Source organism: Gadus chalcogrammus, chromosome 22 (genome assembly GCF_026213295.1).
Source record: "Gadus chalcogrammus isolate NIFS_2021 chromosome 22, NIFS_Gcha_1.0, whole genome shotgun sequence".
In the NCBI taxonomy this organism is placed as follows: Eukaryota; Metazoa; Chordata; class Actinopteri; order Gadiformes; family Gadidae; genus Gadus; species Gadus chalcogrammus.
Window position 1 is genome coordinate 2,727,478 of NC_079433.1, and position 25,362 is coordinate 2,752,839.

The 25,362-nt window shown below is 48.6% G+C and overlaps 1 protein-coding gene and 1 pseudogene across 1 annotated transcript in view; one reads left to right on the forward strand and one right to left on the reverse strand.

Moving 5' to 3' along the window:
• The window catches only part of LOC130376169 (class I histocompatibility antigen, F10 alpha chain-like), a 5,716-nt pseudogene extending 5,286 nt beyond the window's left edge, over positions 1-430 (reverse strand).
• Positions 431-1,308: 878 nt separating this feature from the next.
• Positions 1,309-25,362, forward strand: part of LOC130375651 (collagen alpha-2(XI) chain-like) — a 33,146-nt gene continuing 9,092 nt past the window's right edge. The window contains exons 1-45 of the mRNA XM_056582692.1: positions 1,309-1,491; positions 1,863-1,904; positions 2,253-2,315; positions 2,434-2,508; positions 3,220-3,306; positions 3,648-3,704; positions 4,181-4,234; positions 4,529-4,582; positions 5,129-5,182; positions 5,569-5,622; positions 6,125-6,178; positions 6,767-6,811; positions 7,096-7,149; positions 7,533-7,583; positions 9,106-9,159; positions 9,365-9,409; positions 10,091-10,144; positions 10,248-10,292; positions 10,886-10,939; positions 11,770-11,814; positions 12,345-12,398; positions 12,868-12,975; positions 13,369-13,422; positions 13,623-13,676; positions 14,021-14,065; positions 14,261-14,314; positions 14,436-14,480; positions 14,595-14,648; positions 15,752-15,805; positions 16,457-16,510; positions 17,167-17,364; positions 17,725-17,778; positions 18,836-18,943; positions 19,534-19,641; positions 20,078-20,131; positions 20,321-20,374; positions 20,497-20,604; positions 21,413-21,466; positions 22,178-22,231; positions 22,396-22,449; positions 22,847-22,900; positions 22,986-23,093; positions 23,545-23,598; positions 24,489-24,542; positions 25,045-25,098. Of these exons, the coding sequence (XP_056438667.1) occupies positions 1,342-1,491; positions 1,863-1,904; positions 2,253-2,315; positions 2,434-2,508; positions 3,220-3,306; positions 3,648-3,704; positions 4,181-4,234; positions 4,529-4,582; positions 5,129-5,182; positions 5,569-5,622; positions 6,125-6,178; positions 6,767-6,811; positions 7,096-7,149; positions 7,533-7,583; positions 9,106-9,159; positions 9,365-9,409; positions 10,091-10,144; positions 10,248-10,292; positions 10,886-10,939; positions 11,770-11,814; positions 12,345-12,398; positions 12,868-12,975; positions 13,369-13,422; positions 13,623-13,676; positions 14,021-14,065; positions 14,261-14,314; positions 14,436-14,480; positions 14,595-14,648; positions 15,752-15,805; positions 16,457-16,510; positions 17,167-17,364; positions 17,725-17,778; positions 18,836-18,943; positions 19,534-19,641; positions 20,078-20,131; positions 20,321-20,374; positions 20,497-20,604; positions 21,413-21,466; positions 22,178-22,231; positions 22,396-22,449; positions 22,847-22,900; positions 22,986-23,093; positions 23,545-23,598; positions 24,489-24,542; positions 25,045-25,098 (2,937 nt within the window). The 5' untranslated portion in view covers positions 1,309-1,341. The remainder of the gene's footprint in view (positions 1,492-1,862; positions 1,905-2,252; positions 2,316-2,433; positions 2,509-3,219; positions 3,307-3,647; positions 3,705-4,180; positions 4,235-4,528; positions 4,583-5,128; positions 5,183-5,568; positions 5,623-6,124; positions 6,179-6,766; positions 6,812-7,095; positions 7,150-7,532; positions 7,584-9,105; positions 9,160-9,364; positions 9,410-10,090; positions 10,145-10,247; positions 10,293-10,885; positions 10,940-11,769; positions 11,815-12,344; positions 12,399-12,867; positions 12,976-13,368; positions 13,423-13,622; positions 13,677-14,020; positions 14,066-14,260; positions 14,315-14,435; positions 14,481-14,594; positions 14,649-15,751; positions 15,806-16,456; positions 16,511-17,166; positions 17,365-17,724; positions 17,779-18,835; positions 18,944-19,533; positions 19,642-20,077; positions 20,132-20,320; positions 20,375-20,496; positions 20,605-21,412; positions 21,467-22,177; positions 22,232-22,395; positions 22,450-22,846; positions 22,901-22,985; positions 23,094-23,544; positions 23,599-24,488; positions 24,543-25,044; positions 25,099-25,362) is intronic.

A 25,362-nucleotide genomic window follows, 5' to 3' on the forward strand; every position in this document is an offset into this window, starting at 1 on the left:
ACCCTCATCCCCCTCATCCCCCCTCATCCCTCCTCATCCCTCCTCATCCCTCCTCATCCCCCCTCATCCTCCATCCCCCTCATCCCCCCTCATCCCCCCCATCCCTCCATCCCCCTCATCCCTCATCCCTCACCCCCTCATCCCCCTCATCCCCACCCTCATCTCCTCCATCATTCCCAACCTCCCACCCTCCCCCAAACCTCGGCCGCCCCCCCTAACCCCGCCCCCACCAAGGTGGAGCAGAGCGTGGCGGGGGAGGAGGAGCTCCACGGCACCAAGGCGGGGGCGAGGAGGTGCTGGAGCAGGAGCTGTTCACAGAGGAGTATGTGACGGGCGAGGCGGGCCCCAGGGAGTACGACTACTCCTACAGGGGACTACGGCGAGGCGCTGCCCGAGAGCCACGGCTGGCGGCGCCGACCTGGGGCGGCATGGGCCCCGCCCTGTCCGCCGCAACGGACCAGGGAAGGCGTAGTCACGGGGCGGCCGTACATCTGAACCCCCCCAACCAGCTTCAACCGGCCCCCGCCCCCGGTCCGAGGCTCCGCCCACTTGGTGCGGGGTTCCTTCAATCTGCCTCGTTGTTACGCTGGTTGGTTGGTTTGATCCCGCGGTGTGTCCGGGTTACCCCGGCACGCCTGGTCTATTGATGGTGACCGTAGTCGTTCAATCAATCAATCAATCAATCAATCAATCAACCCCAGAGGAATGGTGTGATTTGAAGGAACCTCCGGTCCAATGGCAGCCCGGATCTGACGAGTGTGTCATTGGTTGAAAACGGGGATGTTAGCCTGTGCTGAGTGGTAGCTTGCCCTAGCTTAGCACTCATCGCTAGCATCAAGTGCTACATACTGTAGAAAGGCTTTTCAAGGGCACAACAAGGGGGCCTTGTTGCACTGAAATGACGTTTCTCTGTGTATGGCTGAATGGAACGTTGCTAGGAAACGCGGTGAGGTAATAGACTTAAGGCAGACGTCATTGGTTACTGGACCGAGTCATGTGACTGGACCCCGGGCCTATCAGGTTTTCAGTTGGGTATTAAACATTGCAAACTAAAGTAGAATACAGAACATTTCCCTAATGCATGGTTTCTTTTGCAGTAAATTGATTTTGTAAATGCTGGTTAAATATGTCTGCATGTGAATTTTTATCGTCAAGTAAATTCCAGGACAGGAATATACCTCAACGTGTAAGTGTGTGTGTTATCACACATGTGTCTTATGTGTGAGTTCTGTTTATCGACAGTACCTTGTCTTCTGTGAACCCTGTACTGTGTATATTGTACTGTGTGGTCGTGTTGTGTGCCACAATATATGACCTTGTATAATAACACCTGTGGGCACTATGTGTGTGTGTACATTGTGTACTGTGTGTAGTCTACATGTAATGTACTTTATACTGACTGTGATGTGTTGTTGGCTACATATCTGTTTTCCTCAGGCCGCTGTTCGAGCCCAGAAAGGAGAAAAAGGAGAACATGCTGTTCTAGAGCCTGTGAGTGACCACTTCCAGTTTAGGCTGCAGGCCACTTCCTGTTAGACTGCTGACCATTTCCTGTTAGACTGCTGACCACTTTCTGTTATACTGCTGACCACTTCCTGTTAGACTGCTGACCACTTTCTGTTAGACTGCTGGCCATTTCCTGTTAGACTGCTGACCACTTCCTGTTAGACTGCTGACCACTTTCTGTTAGACTGCTGACCACTTCCTGTTAGACTTCTCACAACGTCCTGTCTCAGGCTATAGACATATGGCCGTTCATGAGTGGTCAATGGTCTCTGGCTAAAGGCGTATGACGGTCACTAGAGGTTCTGCGTGTCAGCAGACCTAAAGTTGAAACGTAATTCTCTGTTCTCCTCCTGCAGGGTATGCTGATCGAGGGACCTCCCGGATCAGAGGGTCCTGCTGTAAGTTCTACCCCAAGATACCTCCAACTAGTACTACCAAAGATACCCCCTAGACCACTAGTACTACCAAAGATACTCCCTAGACTACTAATACTACCAAAGATACCTCATAAACTACTAGTACCACCAAAGATACATCCTATCCTACTAGTACTACCGAGATACATCCTAAACTACTAGTACTACCAAACTCCTTCTAGTACTACCAAACTCCTACTAGTACTCCCAACGATACCTCCTATCCTACCTGTCACTACCTCTAGAAGGTTTCCTGATCTAGAATAATAGTGCACCCAGAGGTCACGTGGGAGAGTGCATATGAATCCTTCCCTCCTGTTCTTCCTCCAGGGTCTTCCCGGTCCCTCCGGCTCCTCCGGGCCTCCCGGCTCCGTAGGAGATCCTGGCGAGAGGGTGAGTGATGTTCTCCGCCCGGTCCACATCTGGCTGGGCCTCCTCTGCGCTTCTGGAAAAAACATGAGCTGGCAGATTAGCTCCTCTTTGACGTGCCTCCTCCCCGTCCGTCTCCCAGGGTCTGACTGGGAGGGCGGGGCTCTCTGGAGCTGATGGTCTCCCTGGACCTCCTGGTACCTCCGTCATGCTGCCCGTGAGTCTCCTTTCACCACTGAGCCTCTTAGACCTGGAGGACCAGGTCCTACCTCGATCTTGTATTGACTTGTCCCTGGGTACAAGCTAACAGCTGTTGATGATTTCATTGTGACGTTGTGTGGATCATGGTGATGTCATGTTGGTCGTTGTGATGTCATGTTGGTCGTTGTGGTGTCATGGTGTTCATGGTGATGTCATGTTGGTCGTTGTGATGTCATGGTGTTCATGGTGATGTCATGTTGGTCGTTGTGATGTCATGTTGGTCGTTGTGATGTCATGGTGTTCATGGTGATGTCATCTTTCGGTCATGGTTGGCATACTAAATATGCTGCATTGGGAAGTGGGTCATTCCCCAGCTCAGTGGTGGTCCTCATTAGTAACTTGCTAATGTCTCGTTAATAACTCTTTATTATCTTGTTAATAACTCGTTAGTATATCTCATTAGTAACTTGCTAGGGTGTCGTTGATAACTCTTCATTATCTTGTTAATAACTCGCTAGCAGTTTGTTAATAACTCGTTAGTAGTTTGTTAATAACTCGTTAGTATCTTGTTGATAACTCATTAGTAGTTTGTTAATAACTCGTTAGTATCTTGTTGATAACTCATTAGTAGTTTGTTAATAACTCGTTAGTATCTTGTTGATGACTCGTTGGTATCTCGTTGAGACGTCCTAGGTTCCTCATCATGTGATTGTTTGTCCTGCTGCAGTTCCGCTTCGGCCAGAGTGGAGGATCTAAGGGACCCTCGGTGTCAGCTCAGGAAGCTCAGGCCGCGGCCATCTTGTCTCAGGCCAGGGTAAGTCGACTCCGCCTTCATCAGCATGTTAACAGCTAGCATGTCTGTTAGCATCATGCATCTACGTTGCTGGGTAGACCGAGAGGCTTGGGTCAAACCACGTCGAGACAATCATATGTTCTGCTGAATGAAGTAAAAGGTGACAAACTGAGTAGCAAAACAAGACACCGCTTTCAACACAAAACAATTCAAAAGGGAAACGTTCTTTCAAGAATACTGAACACAAGCACACAGACTTGAAGTAGAATGAATGGACGTGTCTCATCACTAATCTCAGTGGTATCTCTTGAGTAGTGTCAGGGACAGCCTGCCTGATCATCATGACCGCCTGTCTCCCCCAGATGGCGCTGAAGGGACCGTCCGGAGCCATGGGCTTCACCGGCCGCCCCGGACCCATGGTGGGTCACCCCCTCGACGGCCTACACCCACCTCGTCGTAGACCTGGTGTCATCGTGGCCCTAACCTGTTGTCTTGGTTACATAGAAGCTGTTGTCACGCTCACGTAGACATGTTGTCAAGGCTACAGAGAAGCTGTTGTCACGCTCACGTAGACATGTTGTCAAGGCTACAGAGAAGCTGTTGTCACGCTAACGTAGACATGTTGTCGTGGTGACGTTTACGTGCTGTCACGCTGACAGGACATGTTGTCGTGGCAACCTAGACTGGTTGATTGACACAGTAATATGGACATGTTGTCAGAGTGATATTGACCTTTTGTCACGGTAGCATATAGACCTGTTCTCAGTGTTACATACAACCAGTTGTCACGGTACTGTTGCCGTGGATACTGGGGATCCTGTATTTTGGTTGAACAATGTTTAAGCGTGTCTATAATAATGACAAAGAATGAAGAAGTTTTCTCTGTCTCCTCCAGGGGAACCCTGGGAGTTATGGGTTCAAGGGCGACGGCGGAGACCCCGGAGCCCAGGTAGGTCCATCCGTCCTACCGGCGCCAGGGAACACCGAGTAGGAGGCACAATGGAATGCGGCCATCCTCGACTGTAACGCATGACACATAATAGTGTTTTCAAATACTGTGTACAGATAGAACACACCATTTAGGTATAAAGATAAGCGATAAAATGCACGGAAAAATAACCGAAGTTAAAGGGGTTAGCCCTAAAATGCCGCCATCCTGATGACGGTGCGCCGTGAGCGTCTGACTGCGCGTAGAGCAGAGAGGTCCAGCAGGCATTCACCACGGACACCTGTTGTGTTTCAGGGCCCGAGGGGTCCTCAGGGGCTATTGGGACCTCCCGGCAAATCAGGAAGAAGGGTAAGTTACACACTTGTGATGTCACTTCCTGGTGGTTCTGTCCGAGCTCGTCACACTCGTGATGTCACTTCCTGCTGGTTCTGTCGGAGGTCGTCACGCTTATGATGTCACGTCCTGGAACTGTTCTTACGATAGCTTAGACACCGATAAAGACTTTTCCTGCCCTAGCTTGGCGTAGCTCCACAGGATAGCGCTAAAGGCTAACCCTCTGTTCATTCCTTAGCTTAGCGTAGCTTCACAATTTAGCAGTAAAGGCAAAGTCTCTGTTCATTGATTAGCTTATCATTGCTCCACAGTGTAGCGGTTAAGGCTAACCCTCTGTTCCTTCCTTAGCTTCCCGTAGCTCGACATTATAGCGGTTAAGGCTAACCCTCTGTTCCCCCCTTAGCGTAGCTTCACACTGTAGCGGCTAAGGCTAACTCTCTGTTAATTCCTTAGCTTAACGTAGATCCACAGAATAGCGCTAAAAGCTAACCCTCTTTTCCTTCCTTAGCTTAGCGTAGCTCCACAGAATAGCGGCTAAGGCTAACTCTGTGTTCCTTCCAGGGTCGTGCTGGAGCCGATGGCGCCAGAGGCATGCCAGGAGAGTCAGGGTCCAAGGTAATGTGTGTCCCTGGTGTCTGTCCCTAGTGTGTGTCCCTAGTGTGTGTGTGTGTGTGTGTATGTGTGTGTGTGTGTGTGTGTGTTTGTGTCCCTAGTGTGTGTCCCTATTGTGTGTCCCTAGTGTGTGTGTCCTTAGTAAGTGTGTGTCCCTAGTGTGTGTCCCTAGTGTGTGTCTCCTAGTGTGTGTCCTTAGTGTGTGTCTCCTAGTGTGTGTTTCCTAGTGTGTGTCCCTAGTGTGTGTCTCCTAATGTTTCTCCTAGTGTGTGTCTCCTAGTGTGTGTTTCCTAGTGTGTGTCCCTAGTGTGTGTCTCCTAGTGTGTGTCCCTAGTGTGTGTCTCCCAGTGTGTGTGTCTGTTGTAACGCTTGTGTCTTGTCTCCCTCAGGGCGACCGTGGGTTCGACGGGCTGCCCGGTCTCCCTGGCGATAAGGGCCACAGGGTAAAACACACAACACACACACAACATACACACAGTGTACACACAGCACACACACAACATACACACAGCATACACACAACATACACACAGCATACACGACATAGACACAACAAACACACAGCATACAAACAATATACTCACAGCTTACACATAACATACACACAGCATACACAACATACACACAACATACACAAAACATACACACAACATACAAACAACATACACACAGCATACACACAACATACACACAGCATACACACAACATACACACAGCATACACACAGCATACACACAACATACACACAGTGTACACACAGCATACACACAACATACACACAGCATACACAACATACACACAACATACACAAAACATACACACACATACACACAGCATACACACAACATACACACAACATACACACAGCATACACACAACATACAGCCAACCGTGGATCCCTATCATGTGGAGAGGGTGTGGGTTTGAATCCTTCTGTGTTCGCAGGGCGACACGGGACCCATGGGCCCACTGGGCTCTCAGGGAGAGGACGGAGAGAGGGTGAGGACCAGCCGTCTGTCTGTCTGTCTGTCTGTCTGTCTGTCTGTCTGTCTGTCTGTCTGCCTGTCTGTCTGTCTGTCTGTCTGTCTGTCTGTCTGTCTGTCTGTCTGTCTGTCTGCCTGTCTGTCTGTCTGTCTGTCTGTCTGTCTGTCTGTCTGTCTGTCTGTCTGTCTGTCTGTCTGTCTGTATCTCTGTCTGTCTGTCTGTCTGTCTGTCTGTCTGTCTGTCTGTCTGTCTGTCTGTCTGTCTGTCTGTCTGTCTGTCTTGTCTGTCTGTCTGTCTGTTCTGTCTGTCTGTCTATCCGTCCTGTCTGTCTGTCTGTCTGTCTGTCTGTCGGCTGTCTGTCTGTCTGTCTGTCTGTCTGTCTGTCTGTCTGTCTGTCTGTCTGTCTGTCTGTCTGTCTGTCTGTATGTCTGTCTCTCTGTCTGTTTCTCTGTCCGTCTGTCTGTCTGTCTGTCTGTCTGTCTGTCCGTCTGTGTGTCTGGCTGTCTGTCTGTCTGTCTGGCTGTTTGTCTGTCTGTCTATCATGTACATTCAGTATTAAGAACAGTGGTGATGAGAGCGTTTTGTCCCTGTCTGCGTTTCCAGGGCGACGACGGAGAGCTGGGACAGCGAGGACTCTCAGGTGAACCCGTGAGTGTTGCCATGACGATCCATCCTCTCCTATTGAGATGTGAATGACATCTGAATGTCATTCGATAAAAAACTATTCAACACTATTCAGTGGCTCTGTGGTTATTAATGGTGTGTGTGTGTGTGTGTGTGTGTGTGTGTGTGTGTGTGTGTGGTGTGTGTGTGTGCGTTCGTGTGTGTGTGGTGTGGTGTGTGTGTGTGTGTGTGTGTGTGTGTGTGTGGTGTGTGTGTGTGTGTGTGTGTGTGTGTGTGTGTGTGTGTGGTGTGTGTGTGTGTGTGTGTAGGGACCTCGTGGATTGCTGGGACCTAAGGGCCCTCCTGGGATTGGTGGACCTCCGGTGAGTAGAAACCAGATCACCAAACCACCCGGAACCTAAGAGATCTAGAACACTATCCCCCTAGATAACTAGACCCCTTGACCACTAACCCACTATCCCCCTAGATCACTAGACCCCTTGACCACTAGCCCACTATCCCCCTAGATCACTAGAACCCTTGACCACTAGCCCACTATCCCCTAGATCACTAGACCCTTGACCACTAGCCCCCCAGACTACTAGATGAAGTATGCAGCTGTCTGCCGGTTTTGAAGCGGACCTGCTTTGCCCCACAACTGGGCTAGCCTACCGAACCTCCGGTCAGCAGACACACAAAGGATGGAAGGCCGGGTTCAGATTGGATCTAATGACGTTCCTGGTTTAACTGATCCTCTGCCTTTCAGGGCCGTCCGCTGGGTAACGACGGGACCCCACTGGACCCCAAGGGAAACCTGGTGAGTAAGACTGATGGTAGTACTACATCATGAGTAGGTGCCTATGGGTCAGGATGGAGGGTACACTTGGTCCCTGAGTATGTTACACTATGGTCCTGATTTATGGTCACCCTAGGTCGCTGATGTATGGTAACTATGGTCCTGACTGTGGGTCACTATGGTCATGAAGTAGGGTACACTATGGGTCATGATGTAGTTTCAAACTATTGGCCTGATGTATGGTACACTATGGTCCTGATGTAGGGTACACATATGGTCCTGACGTAGGGGACAATATGGTCTGATGTAGGTACCTATGTTCCTGTGTTAGGCTACACTATGGTCCTGATGTAGGGTCCAACTATGGTCCTGATGTAGGTACACTATGGTCCTGATGTAGGGTACACCTATGGTCCTGATGTAGTGCACTATGATCATGATGTAGGGTACACTATGGGTCCATGAATGTAGGTTACACTATGGTTTGATGTTGGTGCACTTTCAACAAAAATGGTCCCTTGATGTAGGGTACACTATGGGTCATGATGTAGTTTACACTATGGTCCTTGATGTAGGGTACACTATGGTCCTGATGTAGGGTACACTATGGTCCTGATTGTAGGGTACAATATGGTCCTGATGTAGGGTACACTATTGGTCCTGATGTAGGCTACACTATGGTCCTGATGAGGGTACACTATGGTCCTGATGTTAGGGTACAATATGGTCCTGATGTAGGGTACACTATTGTCCTGATGTAGGGTACACTATGATCCTGATGTAGGGTACCGTATGGTCCTGATGTAGGGCACACTATGGTCCTGCTGTAGGGTACACTATGGTCCTGATGTAGGGTACACTATGTCCTGATGTCTGGTACACTATGTGTCCCTTGATGTAGGGTACAACTATGGTCCTGATGTAGGGTACACTATGGTCCTGATGTAGGCTACACTATGGTCCGGATGTAGGGTACACTATGATCCTGATGTAGGGTACCAATTATGGTCCTGATGTAGGGTACACTATGGTCCTGATGTAGGGTACAATATGGTCCTGATGTAGGGTACACTATGGTCCTGATGTAGGGTACACTATGATCCTGATGTAGGGTACAATATGGTCCTGATGTAGGGTACACTATGGTCCTGATGTAGGGTACACTATGGTCCTGATGTAGGGTACACTATGGTCCTGATGTAGGGTACACTATGGTCATGAGGTAGGTACGCTTATGGTCCTGATGTAGGCTACACTATGGTCCTGATGTAGGGTACACTATGGCCTGATAGTAGGTACACTATGGTCCTGATGGTAGGGTACACTATGGTCCTGATGTAGGGACGATAGGTTCTGATGTAGGGTACCACTATGGTCCTGATGTAGGGTTCACTACATGGTCCTGATGTAGGTTACACTATGGTTCCTGATGTAGGGTACCCTATGGTCCTGATGTAGGCTACACTATGGTCCTGATGAAGGGGACACCATGATATAGGGTTCACTATGGTGATGATGTAGGGTCCTTCTCCTCCTCCTCCAGGGACCACAAGGAGAGCCAGGTCCTCCAGGCCAGCAGGGAACCTCAGGGACTCAGGTGAGAGGACGGGCCCATCTGTGATGTGCCCTATATGATATGATAGATATTATAAAGGATATGATTGATATATGATGTATTATATAATATATATAATATGAGCCCACAATACACTTTGATGATATAATATATATCACTAAAATATTATATAAATTAATAAAAATAAAAATGTGTGTGTGTGTGTGTGTGTGTGTGTGTTTTTCAGGGCATGCCAGGACCTCAAGGAGCCATTGGACCACCAGGGGAGAAGGTGATTGATACAATAGATATTGATCATGAAGCTTTTAATGTCATAGATAGTGATTATATAAATTGATAACCTAGATAATGATAGCAGATATGATAATATTGATATAGATAATATTGATAGTGATAATATAGACATTGATCATATTATAGCATAGGTATTTATCATTTAGACATTGAAAATATAAACAGTGATTGATACATCAAAGATAATTCTTTGCTGATGAGGATGCAGATTTACTCAAATCTTAGCTAACCAATTTGCAAATAAAATATAGCTGAAGACCTGGGACAAAATGTTCACCTTATTGACTGAAATATTCTACAAAGTTGACTGAAAATCCTTGATAAATGAAGCTGAGTGCAGCCAAACTACACTAAAAATAAAGTTAATCTTAAAATAAAGTCCAGCTCAAAGATTGAGCTAATAATAAACAGTGAACTTATTGACCCTAGCAGCGTCTGACTCACAGCGCCCCCTGTGGTGAGCAGGAGGGTTACAGGGCAGCGTCTGACTCACAGCGCCCCCTGTGGTGAGCAGGAGGGTTACAGGGCAGCGTCTGACTCACAGCGCCCCCTGTGGTGAGCAGGAGGGTTACAGGGCAGCTTCTGACTCACAGCGCCCCCTGTGGTGAGCAGGAGGGTTACAGGGCAGCTCTGTTAACGTTCCTCTGTTCTCCTCCAGGGCCCCACAGGCAAACCGGGGCTCCCAGGGATGCCCGGAGCCGACGGCCCCCCGGTAGGCACCCCATCCCGTCCACTCACACCAATCACAAAGATACAGTAGCGTCTTGACCTCGCTGTAATACTGACCTTTGACCTCTTGGACGCTGCTCTCTTAGGGTCACCCAGGAAAGGAGGGCCCCTCTGGAACCAAGGGGAACCAGGTGGGTTTCCCAACACACCTCGGGCACACCTGGATACACCTGGATACACCTGGTGTCCCAAAACCACAGGCCTGACATGGGATGAGGTCCTATGGGGCACTGACCTTTGACCTCTCGGTGTTGACCTGAGACTCAGCTCCAGGGGGGAGTGGCTGTTTCCATCGATACCTTTACATTCATCGCTTTAATCCAAAGCGATTTACAATAAGTACATTTGTCAGAAGAAAGAGAAACAACGTATCACTGTCGGTACAGTAAGAATGTTCATAGAACCGAGTGCCAAGCAATAATTATCGGTAGGTTAACCCATTCCCCGTGTACAACAGAGACAGCTAGGGTAAGATGCTACACGATGCTAAGTACTACTTTTAAGGACCAGGACGTACAACATACACCTTGTGGCTTGGTCTGAGCTCTGCTCAGGACCCTTCCGGAAGCAGTCAAACATGTTTTGGAAATTTTCTGAAAGTTGTTAAAAATATTTCTTAGTGTGGTTGTGAACGTTTATTTTGTTTCCCTGTGAGCTGCGTTGATCATTTTCTCTTGGTTTGTCTTTCTTTGTGTCCTCCTCTTTCTCTCCCTCCGTCTCTCAGGGCCCCAGCGGCCCCCAGGGGACGATAGGGTACCCAGGGCCCCGAGGACTCAAGGTGAGCAGGAGCCCATCGTGGTCCTTCGTCTATAGTCCTTGGTCCGTGGTCCATGGTCCATGGTCTATGGTCTAATGTCTATGGTCTATGGTCAATGGTCTAATGTTTATGGTCCATGGTCTAATATCTATGGTCCATGGTCCATGGTCTATGGTCTAATATCTATGGTCCATGGTCTATGGTCTATTGTTTATGCTCCATGGTCCATGGTCTATGGTCGAATGTCTATGGTCCATGGTCTATGGGCTATGGTCCATGATCTATGGTCTATGGTCTATGGTCCATGGCCCATGGTCTATGGTCTATTGTTTATGGTCCATGGTCTAATGTCTATGGTCCATGGTCAATGGTCCATGGTCCATATCCTAGCATGGCCACACTGCCCCCAGTGGTACCTTAAGGGACTGCAGGGATACTCAGAACATACAGGAAAATGACTCCATTTTGTTGTTTCAATATTGGTAACGAACAGATGTAACGTAATCACAAAAACTGTTGGTTGAATCTGAAGTATTTAATGTTCATCTTTACACCAAACAACATGCACATAGATTATAGTTTTGTTCTCATTATGTAAGCTAGGATAACGAGGTGTGAGTTCACATTCCTTCACTCGATTCCTCTTAGATTTTTACTATTTGTTAGTATTGAACGATTGAACATCCCCAATGATGTGTTCTACTTGAGCGCTTCATGATAACATCCTGGGTTCTGCTCAACATGGTCCAGACCAGTGGCTAGACTCCCCAACCAGCTCTGATGTTGTCTCTCTGATGTTGTCGGTCTGAGGTTGTCTGTTTGGTTGACCTCTGCTGTTCGTCTCCTCTCAGGGAACTCAAGGCATTCGCGGTCTGAAGGGACACAAAGGAGAGAAGGTGAGTGGAGCTTCGCAGTGTCTCCGTACGACTCGTCTGTCGTACGACTCCGTACGAGTCGTACGAGTCGTAAGCCTCTTCTAACTTGTATATATTCATGGTTCTACGATCAAACTGCTGGAATCAATGTCAAAGCAAAGTCAGCTTCATTGTCATTTACAACGTACAAGACAAATAGAAGAATCGATATTACATTGGACTCTGAGTGAAATTACGTTTGTTAGACCTAAACTAACAAAATGGCCGTTTGTTAATCAACTCTGAGCGCTGAATCTCTCAGCTCCAATCACTACTTTTTATAGCAAACCTTTACATATTTATCACCACATATTACGAAGAGAAAAGTTAATTTTTTTCAGTGTTTTATGGTTCACGGTCTGTTGTGTTTGTGGTTCACGGTCTGCTGTGTTTGTGGTTCACGGTCTGTTGTGTTTGTGGTTCACGGTCTGTTGTGTTTGTGGTTCACGGTCTGTTGTGTTTGTGGTTCACGGTCTGTTGTGTTTGTATTTCACGGTCTGTTGTGTTTTCAGGGGGAGGATGGTTTCCCAGGAGTTAAGGGAGACTTTGGAGTCAAAGGAGAGAGGGTGAGTTGAAACATGGAGGGTCGACACGTTCAATCTAGCATTTATGTCAACGCTTGAAAGAGAATAAAAATAGGATTTGATTTTCCTTAGATTTTTCTTTAAGCTGTCAAATGACATTATTACTAGTATGTTTTAGATCAATCATAAATGTCAATCAAGTCATCAGATTTTAATAATTGTATTCGGTTCGACTGTACAGCTGCAATGGCTGCATTGTCCACTAGGTGGAGATTTACCCAAACCCTATTTATAAAGAGACGTTCACAACAGAGTAACAAATCAATACAATGCTAAAATAGTAGGATATACAAAACACCTAAAATACCCCAAATTCTCAAATTAAAACAATACTAAAATATATAAAACACTGTACAGTGCACATGCCTGAGTGACGGCCTGCGACGCTGTCTCGGGCCTGAAGTCCGGGTTTACGTCTAACGCCCGTGTCCGTGCGTTTCCATGGCAACAGGGCGAGCTGGGTGTCCCAGGCCCCAGGGGGGAGGACGGTCCCGAGGGGCCCAAGGGCCGCGTGGGGCCCCCGGGTGAACTGGGACCCATCGGTCTGGTCGGAGAGAAGGTGGGTTCTTTGGGTTCGGTACACACACACACACACAAACACACACACACAGATACACACACACACACACACACACACACACACACACACACACACACACACACACACACACACACACACACACACACACACACACACACACACACACACACACACACACACACACATGGGTTTTATTATCAGTAGGGGGTCAGTGGGGGACCCCCAGACCAAAGGTTCTGGGTGCGATCCCCGACGCCCATGGTCTGATCAGAGAGCAAGATGGCCCCTGGATGGGTAGAATATATATATATATATATATATATATATATATATATATATATATATATATATTGATTGATTGATTGATGCCTATAACTTGCCTCATCGTTTATCCTGATCGTCTGATTCCAGGGAAAACTCGGCGTTCCCGGCCTTCCTGGTTATCCTGGAAGACAAGGGCCGAAGGTACGACTCCCCCTCACTTCACTCACTCACTTACTCATTCAGTCATTCACTTCACTCCCTCACTTCCTCATTCATTTCATTCACCCCCTCACTTACTCAAGTTATTCACTCATTAATAAATCTTCCCCCTTTACATTTCATTCACTCTCACTCCCCTGTCTGGATTCATCCATTCATTCCCCTCTTTCCATGTTCTCCAGGGTTCTCTTGGATTCCCTGGGTTCCCCGGGTCAAACGGAGAGAAGGGAGCCAGGGTGAGTACGGGCTGATGACACCAGCTGGCTGACGCGTGTCTGGGGTGCCACCACCCCCTCAGACCCCAGGTGGGGAGGAGGAGGTCTGAGGGGGGGGGTGGAGGTCTGAGGGGGGGGTGGAGGTCTGGTGGGAGGGTGGAGGTGCGGGGGTGGAGACTTAGTCCGAGGAACCTGTGCAGAAATGAATGCAGGAAGGTCAAAAAAAGGAAAGGCGGGACATCGTTCTTGGAGTCAATCAAGGATGGCAGCCAATCAAACGGCTGCCTCAGAATGAGGTCTTGATGTATAGGATCCGGGTAGAGGGAGATCCACCTGGATCATGAGTTCTTCTTGTCTCTCCTCAGGGTCTGGGCGGCAAAGCTGGACCACGAGGACAGAGAGGACCAACGGTACAGAGATTATTCATCCATCCATTTCGATTTTTGATCAACAAATGAATGGTTCGTTAAAAACCCAAGCATTCACCCACTAACTATTTCTTTATTTTGTCCATCCATCTCTCTCTCTCTCTCTCTCTCTCTCTCTCTCTCTCTCTCTCTCTCTCTCTCTCTCTCTCTCTCTCTCTCTCTCTCTCTCTCTCTCAGGGACCCAGAGGACAGAGAGGGCCAAGGGGGGGTACCGGTAAATCCGGAGCCAAGGTACGCCCTTCCATCACGAGTTATAAACCATAGTTCACGACATCCTCTTCATCACGCTACAACTTTGTTACATCGCTGTTTTTACCCCGTCTCTTAAGCTCCCCTCCATCTTGTTTTTCAGGGAACCTCAGGAAGTGACGGACCCCATGGACCACTAGGAGAGAGGGTAGGTGTCGGACCCCTTCTTCCTCACACTCGTTTTCGGCCCATAATAAACGCTGATTCACTGCAATGCTAGAACGCTGAGTCGCTGTAACACTAAACTGCTTTGTGTTCTCAGGGTCTGCCCGGCGCCCAGGGAGCCAACGGATTCCCCGGACCCAAAGGACCTCCCGTAAGACCCCGCTTAAACGCTCAAACACACGCCTAAACACGCATTTAACCACATGCTTAAACACTGGTTAAACACACGCTTAAAAACATACGCCTAGACACACACGCTTAGACACAGATTAAACAGACACACTTAAACATCTGCTTAAACCCACGCCTAAACACACAAGCCTTGGCACACATGCTTAAACACTGGTTAAACACACGCTTAAACACACGCTTAAACACACACTTAAACACACGCTTAAACACACGCTTAAACACACGCTTAAACACACACGTTTAAACACACCCTTAAACACACTTAAACACACACGCTTAAACACAGCCTTAAACACACACGCTTAAACAAACACCTAAACACAGACACTTGCACACACACTTAAGCACACAATTAAACGCACATTTTAACACACGCTTAAACACACGCTTCAACACACGCTTAAACACATGCTTAAATAAGTTTAAACAAACACGCTTAAACACAAGCTTAAACACACACACTTAAACCCACACTCTTAAACAACCTCTTAAACACACTCTTAAACAAACACGTTTAAACACACGCTTGTTCTTAAACACTCATAACATGACCTGTCTTGTCCACGCTTAAACACAAGCTTAGACACCAAACTACTCATGACATGACTAATCAACACTTAAAATACACACTTAAACACAAACTACTCATGACATGACTAATCAACACTTAAAATACACACTTAAACACAAAACTAAACTACATGAAATGACTTGACCAAGCTAAGGTACCAAACTACTTATAACATATCTAGTCCACACTTTGGACCCATAGAGGGACAATTGCGTCCATATTTACATCTCATCTGACTTTTAAAGCTTTTTGTATTTGGCTGGAGATTTGGAGTAGTAGTTTTAGGGTTAGGGGTGTCCTTTTAAATGTATTCCTCAACACCAAACTTCTTCAAACACAAGTGGAACTAATTCAAACTTGGACTAAGACTTAAACCTTGTCAGATTCTGACATCCCAAAGTCCAGTTCAGTGTTCAGTAGTCCTGGCTAGGCTCCCCATCGTGGATCCAGGGGTCTGAGTGGTCTGTGACGCCATGCTGTTGTTCTTTCAGGGCCCTCCAGGGAAAGACGGACTGCCCGGTCACCCAGGACAGAGAGGAGAAGTGGTGAGGCTTCAATAAGTGCCTTGTAGTTCATCCTACAGGGTCTAAGATCTGTTGGGTTTGTTGAAGGATAATTATATTCACATTTAAGGTACATTATGTAACTTTAAGGTGTTACATATATCAGTGGATGGTATATTATGTACATGAGTTGAAGCTATATTATATATTAGTTTAAGGTAGATGCGGTTAAGGTGTTTATACATGTTTGAGGTATACATAATGAGTTGAAGGTATGTTAAACCAGATGAAGGTTAACTCTTCTGGTGCCTCTATTCTGGTCTTTATGGGTTAAGTATATCATAAATTAGTTTATGGTATATTCTAGGTTAGTTTAAGCTATACCAGTTGAATGTCTATTCTGACTGTATTCTGGTCTTCGGGGGTAAAGTATATCATCAGTTCATGGCGTATTATATATTAGTTTATGGTGTATTCTAGGTTGGGTGGAGGTATATTAAGCCCCAATCCCAATTCTCCCCCTTACCCCTTCCCCTTACCCCTCCCCCTTGTTTTGAAGGGGTAAGGGTAAGGGTTAAGGGTAAGGGTAAGGGGAAGGGTAAGGGGTAAGGGGAAGGGGAAGGGGTAAGGGGTAGAAATGGGATTGGGCCTAAACCAGGTGAAGCTGTGTTCTGAGTGCGTTCTGCTCCTCAGGGTTTCCAAGGTAAAGTGGGACCACCAGGACCCCCTGGAGTTGTCGGACCTCAGGTACGTTCCAGAAGGTTCTATCTTATATCATTTTACTTTATCTTCACCACCGGCAGTCGTGTATTATTAGACTAGTAGACGACACTGCTGCTCTTATGGACTCATTCGTCAACTTGCCCTCCTCTTCCACCTCTCCTCTTCCTCCATCTCTCCTCCTCTTCCTCAACCTCTCCTCCTCTTCCTCCATCTCTCCTCCTCTTCCTCCATCTCTCCTCCTCTTCCTCCATCTCTCCTCCTCTTCCTCCATCTCTCCTCCTCCATCTCTCCTCCTCTTCCTCCATCTCTCCTCTCCTCCTCCATCTCTCCTCCTCTCCTCCTCCATCTCTCCTCCTCTTCCTCCTCTTCCTCCTCCTCTTCCTCCATCTCCCCTCCTCTTCCTCCTCCCTTCCTCCATCTCTCCTCCTCCTCTTCCTCCATCTCTCCTCCTCTTCCTCATCTTCCTCCTCCTCTTCCTCCTCCTCTCCCTCCCCCTCTCCACCTCCTCTCCGCCTCCTCCTCTTCCTCCTCTCCTCTTCCTCCTCTTCCTCCTCTCCTCTTCCTCCTCTTCCTCCTCCTCTTCCTCCTCTTCCTCCACCTCTCCCCCTCTCCTCTTCCTCTTCCTCCTCTCCCCCTCTCCTCTTCCTCCTCCCCCTCCACCCTCCCCTCCGTCCCCCCAGGGCCCGTCAGGAGAGACCGGTCCATTGGGAGAGCGGGGCCACCCAGGGCCCCCGGGACCCCCTGGGGAGCAGGGTCTGTCAGGACCTTCAGGGAAAGAGGGCACCAAGGGAGACCCCGGTCCAGCAGGAGGCCCTGGCAAGGACGGACCCGCAGGCCTGAGGGGCTTCCCTGGGGAGCGAGGCCTGCCCGGCACCCCCGTGAGTCTGGGTCTATGGAGAGGGACAGGCCATGACTGTAGTCAGGCTACAATCTTAAAATCTGTAATCTGGGTGCTGTTAAATTTACAGTATTATAATCTGTAATCTGGGTGCTATTAAAAATATAATATTATAATCTGTAATCTGGGTGCTATTAAAAACACAGGATTAGAATCTGTAATCTGGGTGCTATTAAAAATATAGGATTATAATCTGTAATCTGGGTGATAATAAAACTACAGGATTATAATCTGTAATATGGGTGATATTAAAACTACAGGATTTTGAATCTGGGTGATATTAAAACTACAGGAGTATAATCTGTAATCTGCGTTAATCTCTTGGTGTTTCGTTCCCCAGGGAGGCGGTGGTTTGAAGGGAAGCGAAGGACCTGCTGGACCCCCTGGACCCGCGGTACGTCCTGACAGAACCCCCCCCCCACCCCTAACTCCAGACCAGACCCAGTCAACCTGTCTCCACAACACTGTTGTCCAAACAAGACTGTTGTTTAAACAAGACTGTTGTTACTATGAGACGGTTTTCTGGACAAGACTGTTGTTTTACCAGGACTAATGCCTCTACAAGACTGTTGTCTGATCAAAACAGTTGTCTAATCAAGAATAATAATCACACAAAAATACTTTTATGTTCGATTCCCCGATGTCCATAGCGTGTTGGAATACCTGTTAGCTCTCCAGTCACCGTGGTTACGAGGGTCTGGCTGTTGACTGAACAGTGAATAGTCTCAGTAGCAGCAGTAGACCCTCCAGCCACCGTGGTTACGAGGGTCTGGCTGTTGACTGAACAGTGAATAGTCTCAGTAGCAGCAGTAGACCCTCCAGTCACCGTGGTTACGAGGGTCTGGCTGTTGACTGAACAGTGAATAGTCTCAGTAGCAGCAGTAGACCCTCCAGTCACCGTGGTTACGAGGGTCTGGCTGTTGACTGAACAGTGAATAGTCTCAGTAGCAGCAGTAGACCCTCCAGTCACCGTGGTTACGAGGGTCTGGCTGTTGACTGAACAGTGAATAGTCTCAGTAGCAGCAGTAGACCCTCCAGTCACCGTGGTTACGAGGGTCTGGCTGTTGACTGAACAGTGAATAGTCTCAGTAGCAGCAGTAGACCCTCCAGTCACCGTGGTTACGAGGGTCTGGCTGTTGACTGAACAGTGAATAGTCTCAGTAGCAGCAGTAGACCCTCCAGTCACCGTGGTTACGAGGGTCTGGCTGTTGACTGAACAGTGAATAGTCTCAGTAGCAGCAGTAGACCCTCCAGTCACCGTGGTTACGAGGGTCTGGCTGTTGACTGAACAGTGATAGTCTCAGTAGTAGCAGTAGACCCTCCAGTTGCCCGGTATGATGACCACCATGTTGGGTGCCGTTCATCCTTCCTCTGAAGCCCGTTGTGGAGGGAGGTTCTGCCGTTGGCGTGGGGGCGGGGTCTCATCTGTGGTTCTGGGGTTCTGTCTCCAGGGGTCCCCCGGAGAGAGAGGAGGCGCCGGCACCGCTGGCCCCATCGGACCCCCCGGCCGGCCAGGCCCCCAGGGGCCCCCCGGAAACGCTGGGGAGAAAGGAGGACCTGTGAGTATAGGAAGGATTCAACAGGAAGTTCTACTGATAACAGGAAGTTCAACTGATAAAAGGATGTTCAATAGATAACAGGATGTTCAATAGATAACAGGAAGTTCAACTGATAACAGGAAGTTCAACTGATAACAGGAAGTTCAACTGATAACAGGATGTTCAATAGATAACAGGAAGTTCAACTGATAACAGGAAGTTCAACTGATAACAGGATGTTCAATAAATAACAGGATGTTCAATAGCTAGCACTAAGTCCAACAGTGAATATGATGTTTGACCGCTAACAGGAAGCAAAACTGTGAACGAGAAATTGAACTGCTAACAGGGAATATTGTGTTAGTGACAGTACATTTCATAAATGACAGTTAGTTCAGTAACTAGCGATAGTCAAACTTCTAACAGGAAGTTTTAAGTTTTAAACTCTACTGCTGAAAGGCAGCTGTAGAGTTGACAGGAAGTCCTAGCGCTGACAGGAAGTCCTAGCGCTGGCAGGAAGTCCTAGCGCTGGCAGGAAGTCCTAGCGCTGGCAGGAAGTCCGAGCGCTGGCAGGAAGTGGTAGCGCTAACAGGCGGTTGTGTGTCTCTCAGGGTGAGAAGGGTCCTCTGGGGCCAGCAGGACGAGATGGAGTCCAGGGGCCCGTTGGTCTGCCCGGAGCCGCAGGAACCCCTGGGGTGCCCGGAGAGGACGGAGACAAGGCCAGTACCAGAACCACTCTGAACTAGATCGATATTATAAACCCAGACGTACCTCACTAAGCTTGACGTACCTCGCTAAACCTGACGTACCTCGCTAAGCTTGACGTACCTCGCTAAGCTTGACGTACCTCGCTAAGCTTGACGTACCTCGCTAAGCTTGACGTACCGCGCTAAGCTTGACGTACCTCGCTAAGCTTGACGTACCTCGGTAAGCTTGACCTACCTCACTAAGCTTGACGTACCTCGCTAAACTTGACAGCTTTTTTTAATATATTTTTGTCGTTATACTATACTGTCGTTTGTTGCGTCGTTTGTCCTGTGGTGCGTGTATGTGTGTGTGTGCTCCGTCAATGTTGTGTTATGGGCTGCATAGTGTGCATTGCGTTTTGTGTGTTTGTGTTGTTTGTTCACGTTGTTTGTGTTGTTGTCCCTCCAGGGTGAAGTTGGAGAGCACGGCCAGAAGGGGGCGAAGGGAGGCAAGGGCGAGCACGTGAGTCCTAGTGCTGCTTTAAGACGGGGGGGGGGGGGGAGGCAAGGGCGAGCACGTGAGTCCTAGTGCTGCTTTAAGACGGGGGGGGGGGGGGGAGGCAAGGGCGAGCACGTGAGTCCTAGTGCTGCTTTAAGACGGGAAGGGGGGGGGGTTCTGACCCGGTACTGATTGTGTTTGTGTTGCGGACAGGGCCCTCCCGGACCACCAGGACCTTTGGGCCCCGTGGGCCAGCCTGGATCCGCTGTGAGTAATGACGCACCCAGCAGAACCATTGGGGGCCCCTCATTGGTTGAGGGCCCCTCAGTACAGCAGAGTACTGGTGTTCAGCGACTAACGGACTCTTGTGCCTCGCCGGGGCCCGACAGGGAGCCGACGGAGAGCTGGGACTCAGGGGGCAGCAGGGGCCGTTCGGCTCCAAGGGAGACGAAGGCTCCAGAGGGTTCCCCGGGGCCCCCGGACCCATCGGACTACAGGTGGGTTGGACCTCAGGGACCTCCTCCCACAACTTTTAGGCTGGTCTTTATCACAGTTAGGCTGGGCTTTATCACAGTTAGGCTGGTCTTTATCACAGTTAGGCTGGGCTTTATCACAGTTAGGCTGGGCTATATCGCAGTTAGGCTGGGCTTTATCACAGTTAGGCTGGTACTCATCACAGCTACAGTCTGTCCTTCGTAACAGTCTTTCCTTTATCACAGTCTGTCCTTCGTAACAGTCTGTCCTTTATCACAGCTACAGTCTGTCCTTTATCACAGTCTGTCCTTCGTAACAGTCTGTCCTCTATCACAGCTACAGTCTTTCCTTTATCACAGCTACAGTCTGTCCTCTATCACAGCTACAGTCTGTCCTTTATCACAGCTGCAGTCTGTCCTTTATCACAGCTATAGTCTGTCCTTTATCACAGCTACAGTCCGTCCTATATCACAGCTACAGTCTGTCCTATATCACAGCTACAGTCTGTCCTCTATCACAGTCTGTCCTCTATCACAGCTACAGTCTGTTCTCTATCACAGCTACAGTCTGTCCTCTATCCCAGCTACAGTCTGTCCTCTATCACAGCTACAGTCTGTCCTTTATCACAGCTACAGTCTGTCCTCTATCACAGCTACAGTCTGTCCTCTATCACAGCTACAGTCTGTCCTCTATCACAGCTACAGTCTGTCCTTTATCACAGCTATAGTCCGTCCTTTATCACAGCTACAGTCCGTCCTCTATCACAGCTACATCCTTTATCCCAGTTCGTTCCCTGTGAGCAGGGGTTCATGTGTGTGTTCTTGCCAACAGGGCCTTCCAGGACCCTCCGGAGAGAAGGGTGAGACCGGCGATGTTGGACCCATGGTACGTACCCCGCCCTGGTCTGTAGTACTGGGAGAGAAGGGGGTCAGCCCTGGGAACTCTGTGTAGCCTATAATATTACCAATGCTGTGTAGTCTATTGATAATAGTCATGCCGGGTAGCCTAGTATATTAGCTGTGCTCTGTTGCCGAGCATATGAGCCATGCTACATAACCTAGCGATGTTAGCCATGCTATATAACCTAGCAATGTGAGCCATGCTATGTAAGCTAGCAATATTAGCCGTGCTACATAACCCAGTGATGTTTGCCATACTACGTGACCTAGAAATGTTAGCCATGCTACATAACCTAGCGCTGGGAGCCATGCTATATAACCTAGCAATGTGAGCCATGCTACGTGTCCTAGCCATGTGAGCCATGCTATACAACCTAGCGATGTTAGCCATTCTACATAACCTAGCGATGCTGCATAACCTAGCAATGTTAGCCATGTTACGTAACCTAGAAATGTTAGCCATGCTATATAACCTAGCGCTGTGAGCCATGCTACGGGAACTAGCGCTGTGAGCCATGCTACATAACCTAGCAATGTGAACCATGATACATAACCTAGCGATGATAGCCATGCTACGTGACCTGGGGCTGTGAGCCATGCTACGTGACCTAGCGATGTTAGCCATGCTAGGTAACCCAGCGATGTGAGCCCTGCTACGTGACCTAGCGCTGTGAGCTAGCGTGTGTCTGTGTTGCAGGGCCCCCCCGGACCCCCTGGCCCACGCGGCCCTGCTGGTTCCAGCGGCGCTGATGTGAGTACCGACCGGTCCTTCTCAGGTCATCCTGTTGGTGTTCTCTGTTGACCTATGACCCCTGTGAAGCTACGCTAGGATACGATGCTAACGGCGGTGCGTTGATGATGTAACGCCTCGTTTCTCCCTCTCCCCCCCCCCCTTACCCCCCCGCCCCATCTCAGGGTCCCCAAGGACCCCCCGGTGGGATAGGTAACCCTGGACCCCTGGGAGAGAAGGTACGCACACCACAGCTCACATACACTCAACTGTAGGCTATAAACAATGTTACATACAGTATACATTATACTATATACCATGTTTTACATAGCATACAGTATACATTATACTATATAGCCTACTATTTGTTACATACATTATGACGTTCGTAATTTATATTAACGTGATACATTTCTTTCTCTCCTGTGCTATTCTATGCTCTTCTGCCCTACGCGATGCTATGCTATGCTATGCTATATGCTACGCCCTATGCTACACTATACTTTTGCACTCTATTCTGCTCTGCTCCCCCATATGCTATGACATGCTATGCTATGATCTGCGCGACGCTATGCTACCCTACGCTACGCGCGATGCTATGCTACCCTATGCTACGCTACGCCGTGTGTCTGACAGGGAGAGGCGGGTGAGGGCGGACCCCCGGGTATTGGAGGAGAGCCAGGGAAGAAGGTGAGTGTCCCTGCCCCCCTTAACACCATGAGAGGGCCCTGATTGGTCCACAGAGGTGACTGACAGTGCTTTGGCCCAATGGCAGGGTCCCCGTGGAGAGCGAGGGGAGAAGGGAGAGTCGGGGCAACCGGGACTATCCGGTCCATCCGGAGGACGAGGAAGACCAGGAGACGACGGACCTAAAGGAAACCCGGTAACACACACACACACACACACACACACACACACACACACACACACACACACACACACACACACACACACACACACACACACACACACACACACACACTATACAAGGTGAAGTCGTCATGACGATGGTGAGGAGTGATGATGTCATGGTGATGGTGAGGAGGGATGATGTCATGGCGATGGTGAGGAGTGATGATGTCATGGCGATGGTGAGGTGTGATGATGTCATGGCGATGGTGAGGAGTGATGATGTCATGGTGATGGTGAGGTGTGATGATGTCATGGCGATGGTGAGGTGTGATGATGTCATGGCGATGGTGAGGAGTGATGATGTCATGGCGATGGTGAGGTGTGATGATGTCATGGCGATGGTGAGGTGTGATGATGTCATGGCGATGGTGAGGAGTGATGATGTCATGGCGATGGTGTGTTGACGTGGTCCATCCCTTCAGGGTCCCGTTGGTTTCCCTGGCGACCCCGGACCCCCCGGAGAGCTCGGACCCAGAGTAAGTTCTAACCCTCTCTTTACCGGTCAACTACTACCTTAACTAGTCCCTCTTGATAACCTTAACTAGTCCCTCCTGACAACTTTAACTAGTCCCTCTTAATTACCTTAACTAGTCCCTCTTGATAACCTAAACTGGTTCCTCCTGATAACCTTAACTAGTCCCTGTTAATTACCTTAACTAGTCCCTGTTGATTTCCTTAACTAGTCGGTTAATTACCTAAACTAGTCCCTGCTGATTACCATAACCAGCCTATGTTAATAACCTTAATTAGTCCCTGTTAAATACCTTAACTAGTCCATGTTAAATACCTTAACTAGTCCCTGCTTATCACCGTACTCCCTGTTTGGTATCTTAACTAAATAATGTAAACAATAACCATGTTCAGGCTCAGACCTTGATGAGTTAGCTGGTGTTGAGTCTCCCTAGGCTCAGACCTTGATGAGTTAGCTGGTGCTGAGTCTCCCTAGGCTCAGACCTTGATGAGTTAGCTGGTGCTGAGTCTCCCTAGGCTCAGACCTTGATGAGTTAGCTGGTGTTGAGTCTCCCTAGGCTCAGACCTTGATGAGTTAGCTGGTGCTGAGTCTCCCTAGGCTCAGACCTTGATGAGTTAGCTGGTGTTGAGTCTCCCTAGGCTCAGACCTTGATGAGTTAGCTGGTGTTGAGTCTCCCTAGGCTCAGACCTTGATGAGTTAGCTGGTGCTGAGTCTCCCTAGGCTCAGACCTTGATGAGTTAGCTGGTGTTGAGTCTCCCTAGGCTCAGACCTTGATGAGTTAGCTGGTGCTGAGTCTCCCTAGGCTCAGACCTTGATGAGTTAGCTGGTGCTGAGTCTCCCTAGGCTCAGACCTTGATGAGTTAGCTGGTGCTGAGTCTTCTTGCGTTCCCTTAGGGTCAGGACGGAGCCAAGGGAGACCGAGGAGAGGACGGAGAGCAAGGAGAAGCTGTGAGTTTCCTCTAACTTTACTTTAGCTCACATTTATCGTAGCTACAGCATGTTCATGTACAATGGCTGTTTCACTGACCACAATGTAACTATGTTTTACTGACTACACACACTATGGTTATTTTTTACTGAATAGTCATACTATAGTTATGATTTCTGACTTCAGACACTATTGTTATACTTTATTGACTAATATCGTGCAGATGTTGTTTGTTGTTTTACTACTCATACTATAGCTGTTTTATTGACTACACATACTATAGTTATGTTTTACTGGTGACACTATTGTTATGCTGCATTGACTAACATCATGTAGAGATACCTTTGTTATGTTTTACTGTCATGCTTTTACCGTCTAACTATAGTTATTGTGTACTGAGCTGTTGTACTTGCTAACATCATGTACTGGTATTTAAACCTGACTCATGTCCTGTTTGTGTTTGTGATGTCACTTCCTGTTGTGGGTCATCGTTGTTCAACTCACTTCCCCTCTGTGGTGCAGGGTTCCCCGGGACCCACCGGAGAGAACGGACCCCCTGGACCTCTTGGGAAGAGGGTAGGTTGGGTTTTGAGGTTCTGTGCATACGGTACCGTAAACGGAGAACCTTTAGAAAGACGTGGAGGGGTGGCCGGATCGAGCCCCTGACTGCCGCTGCCCTACGATCCTGTCCTGGTGCTCCAGTGTAGAACCCTCCGGCTTCAGGGCTCATCTCCAAGGAAGATTTGACTCAGAGAAAAGTGCTTCAGGTCTCCGACGGTTCAGGAGTCCTCTGTGAAGACTCTAGAAAGACGTGCTCTAGAACGGTCGACCGGTGAGGAT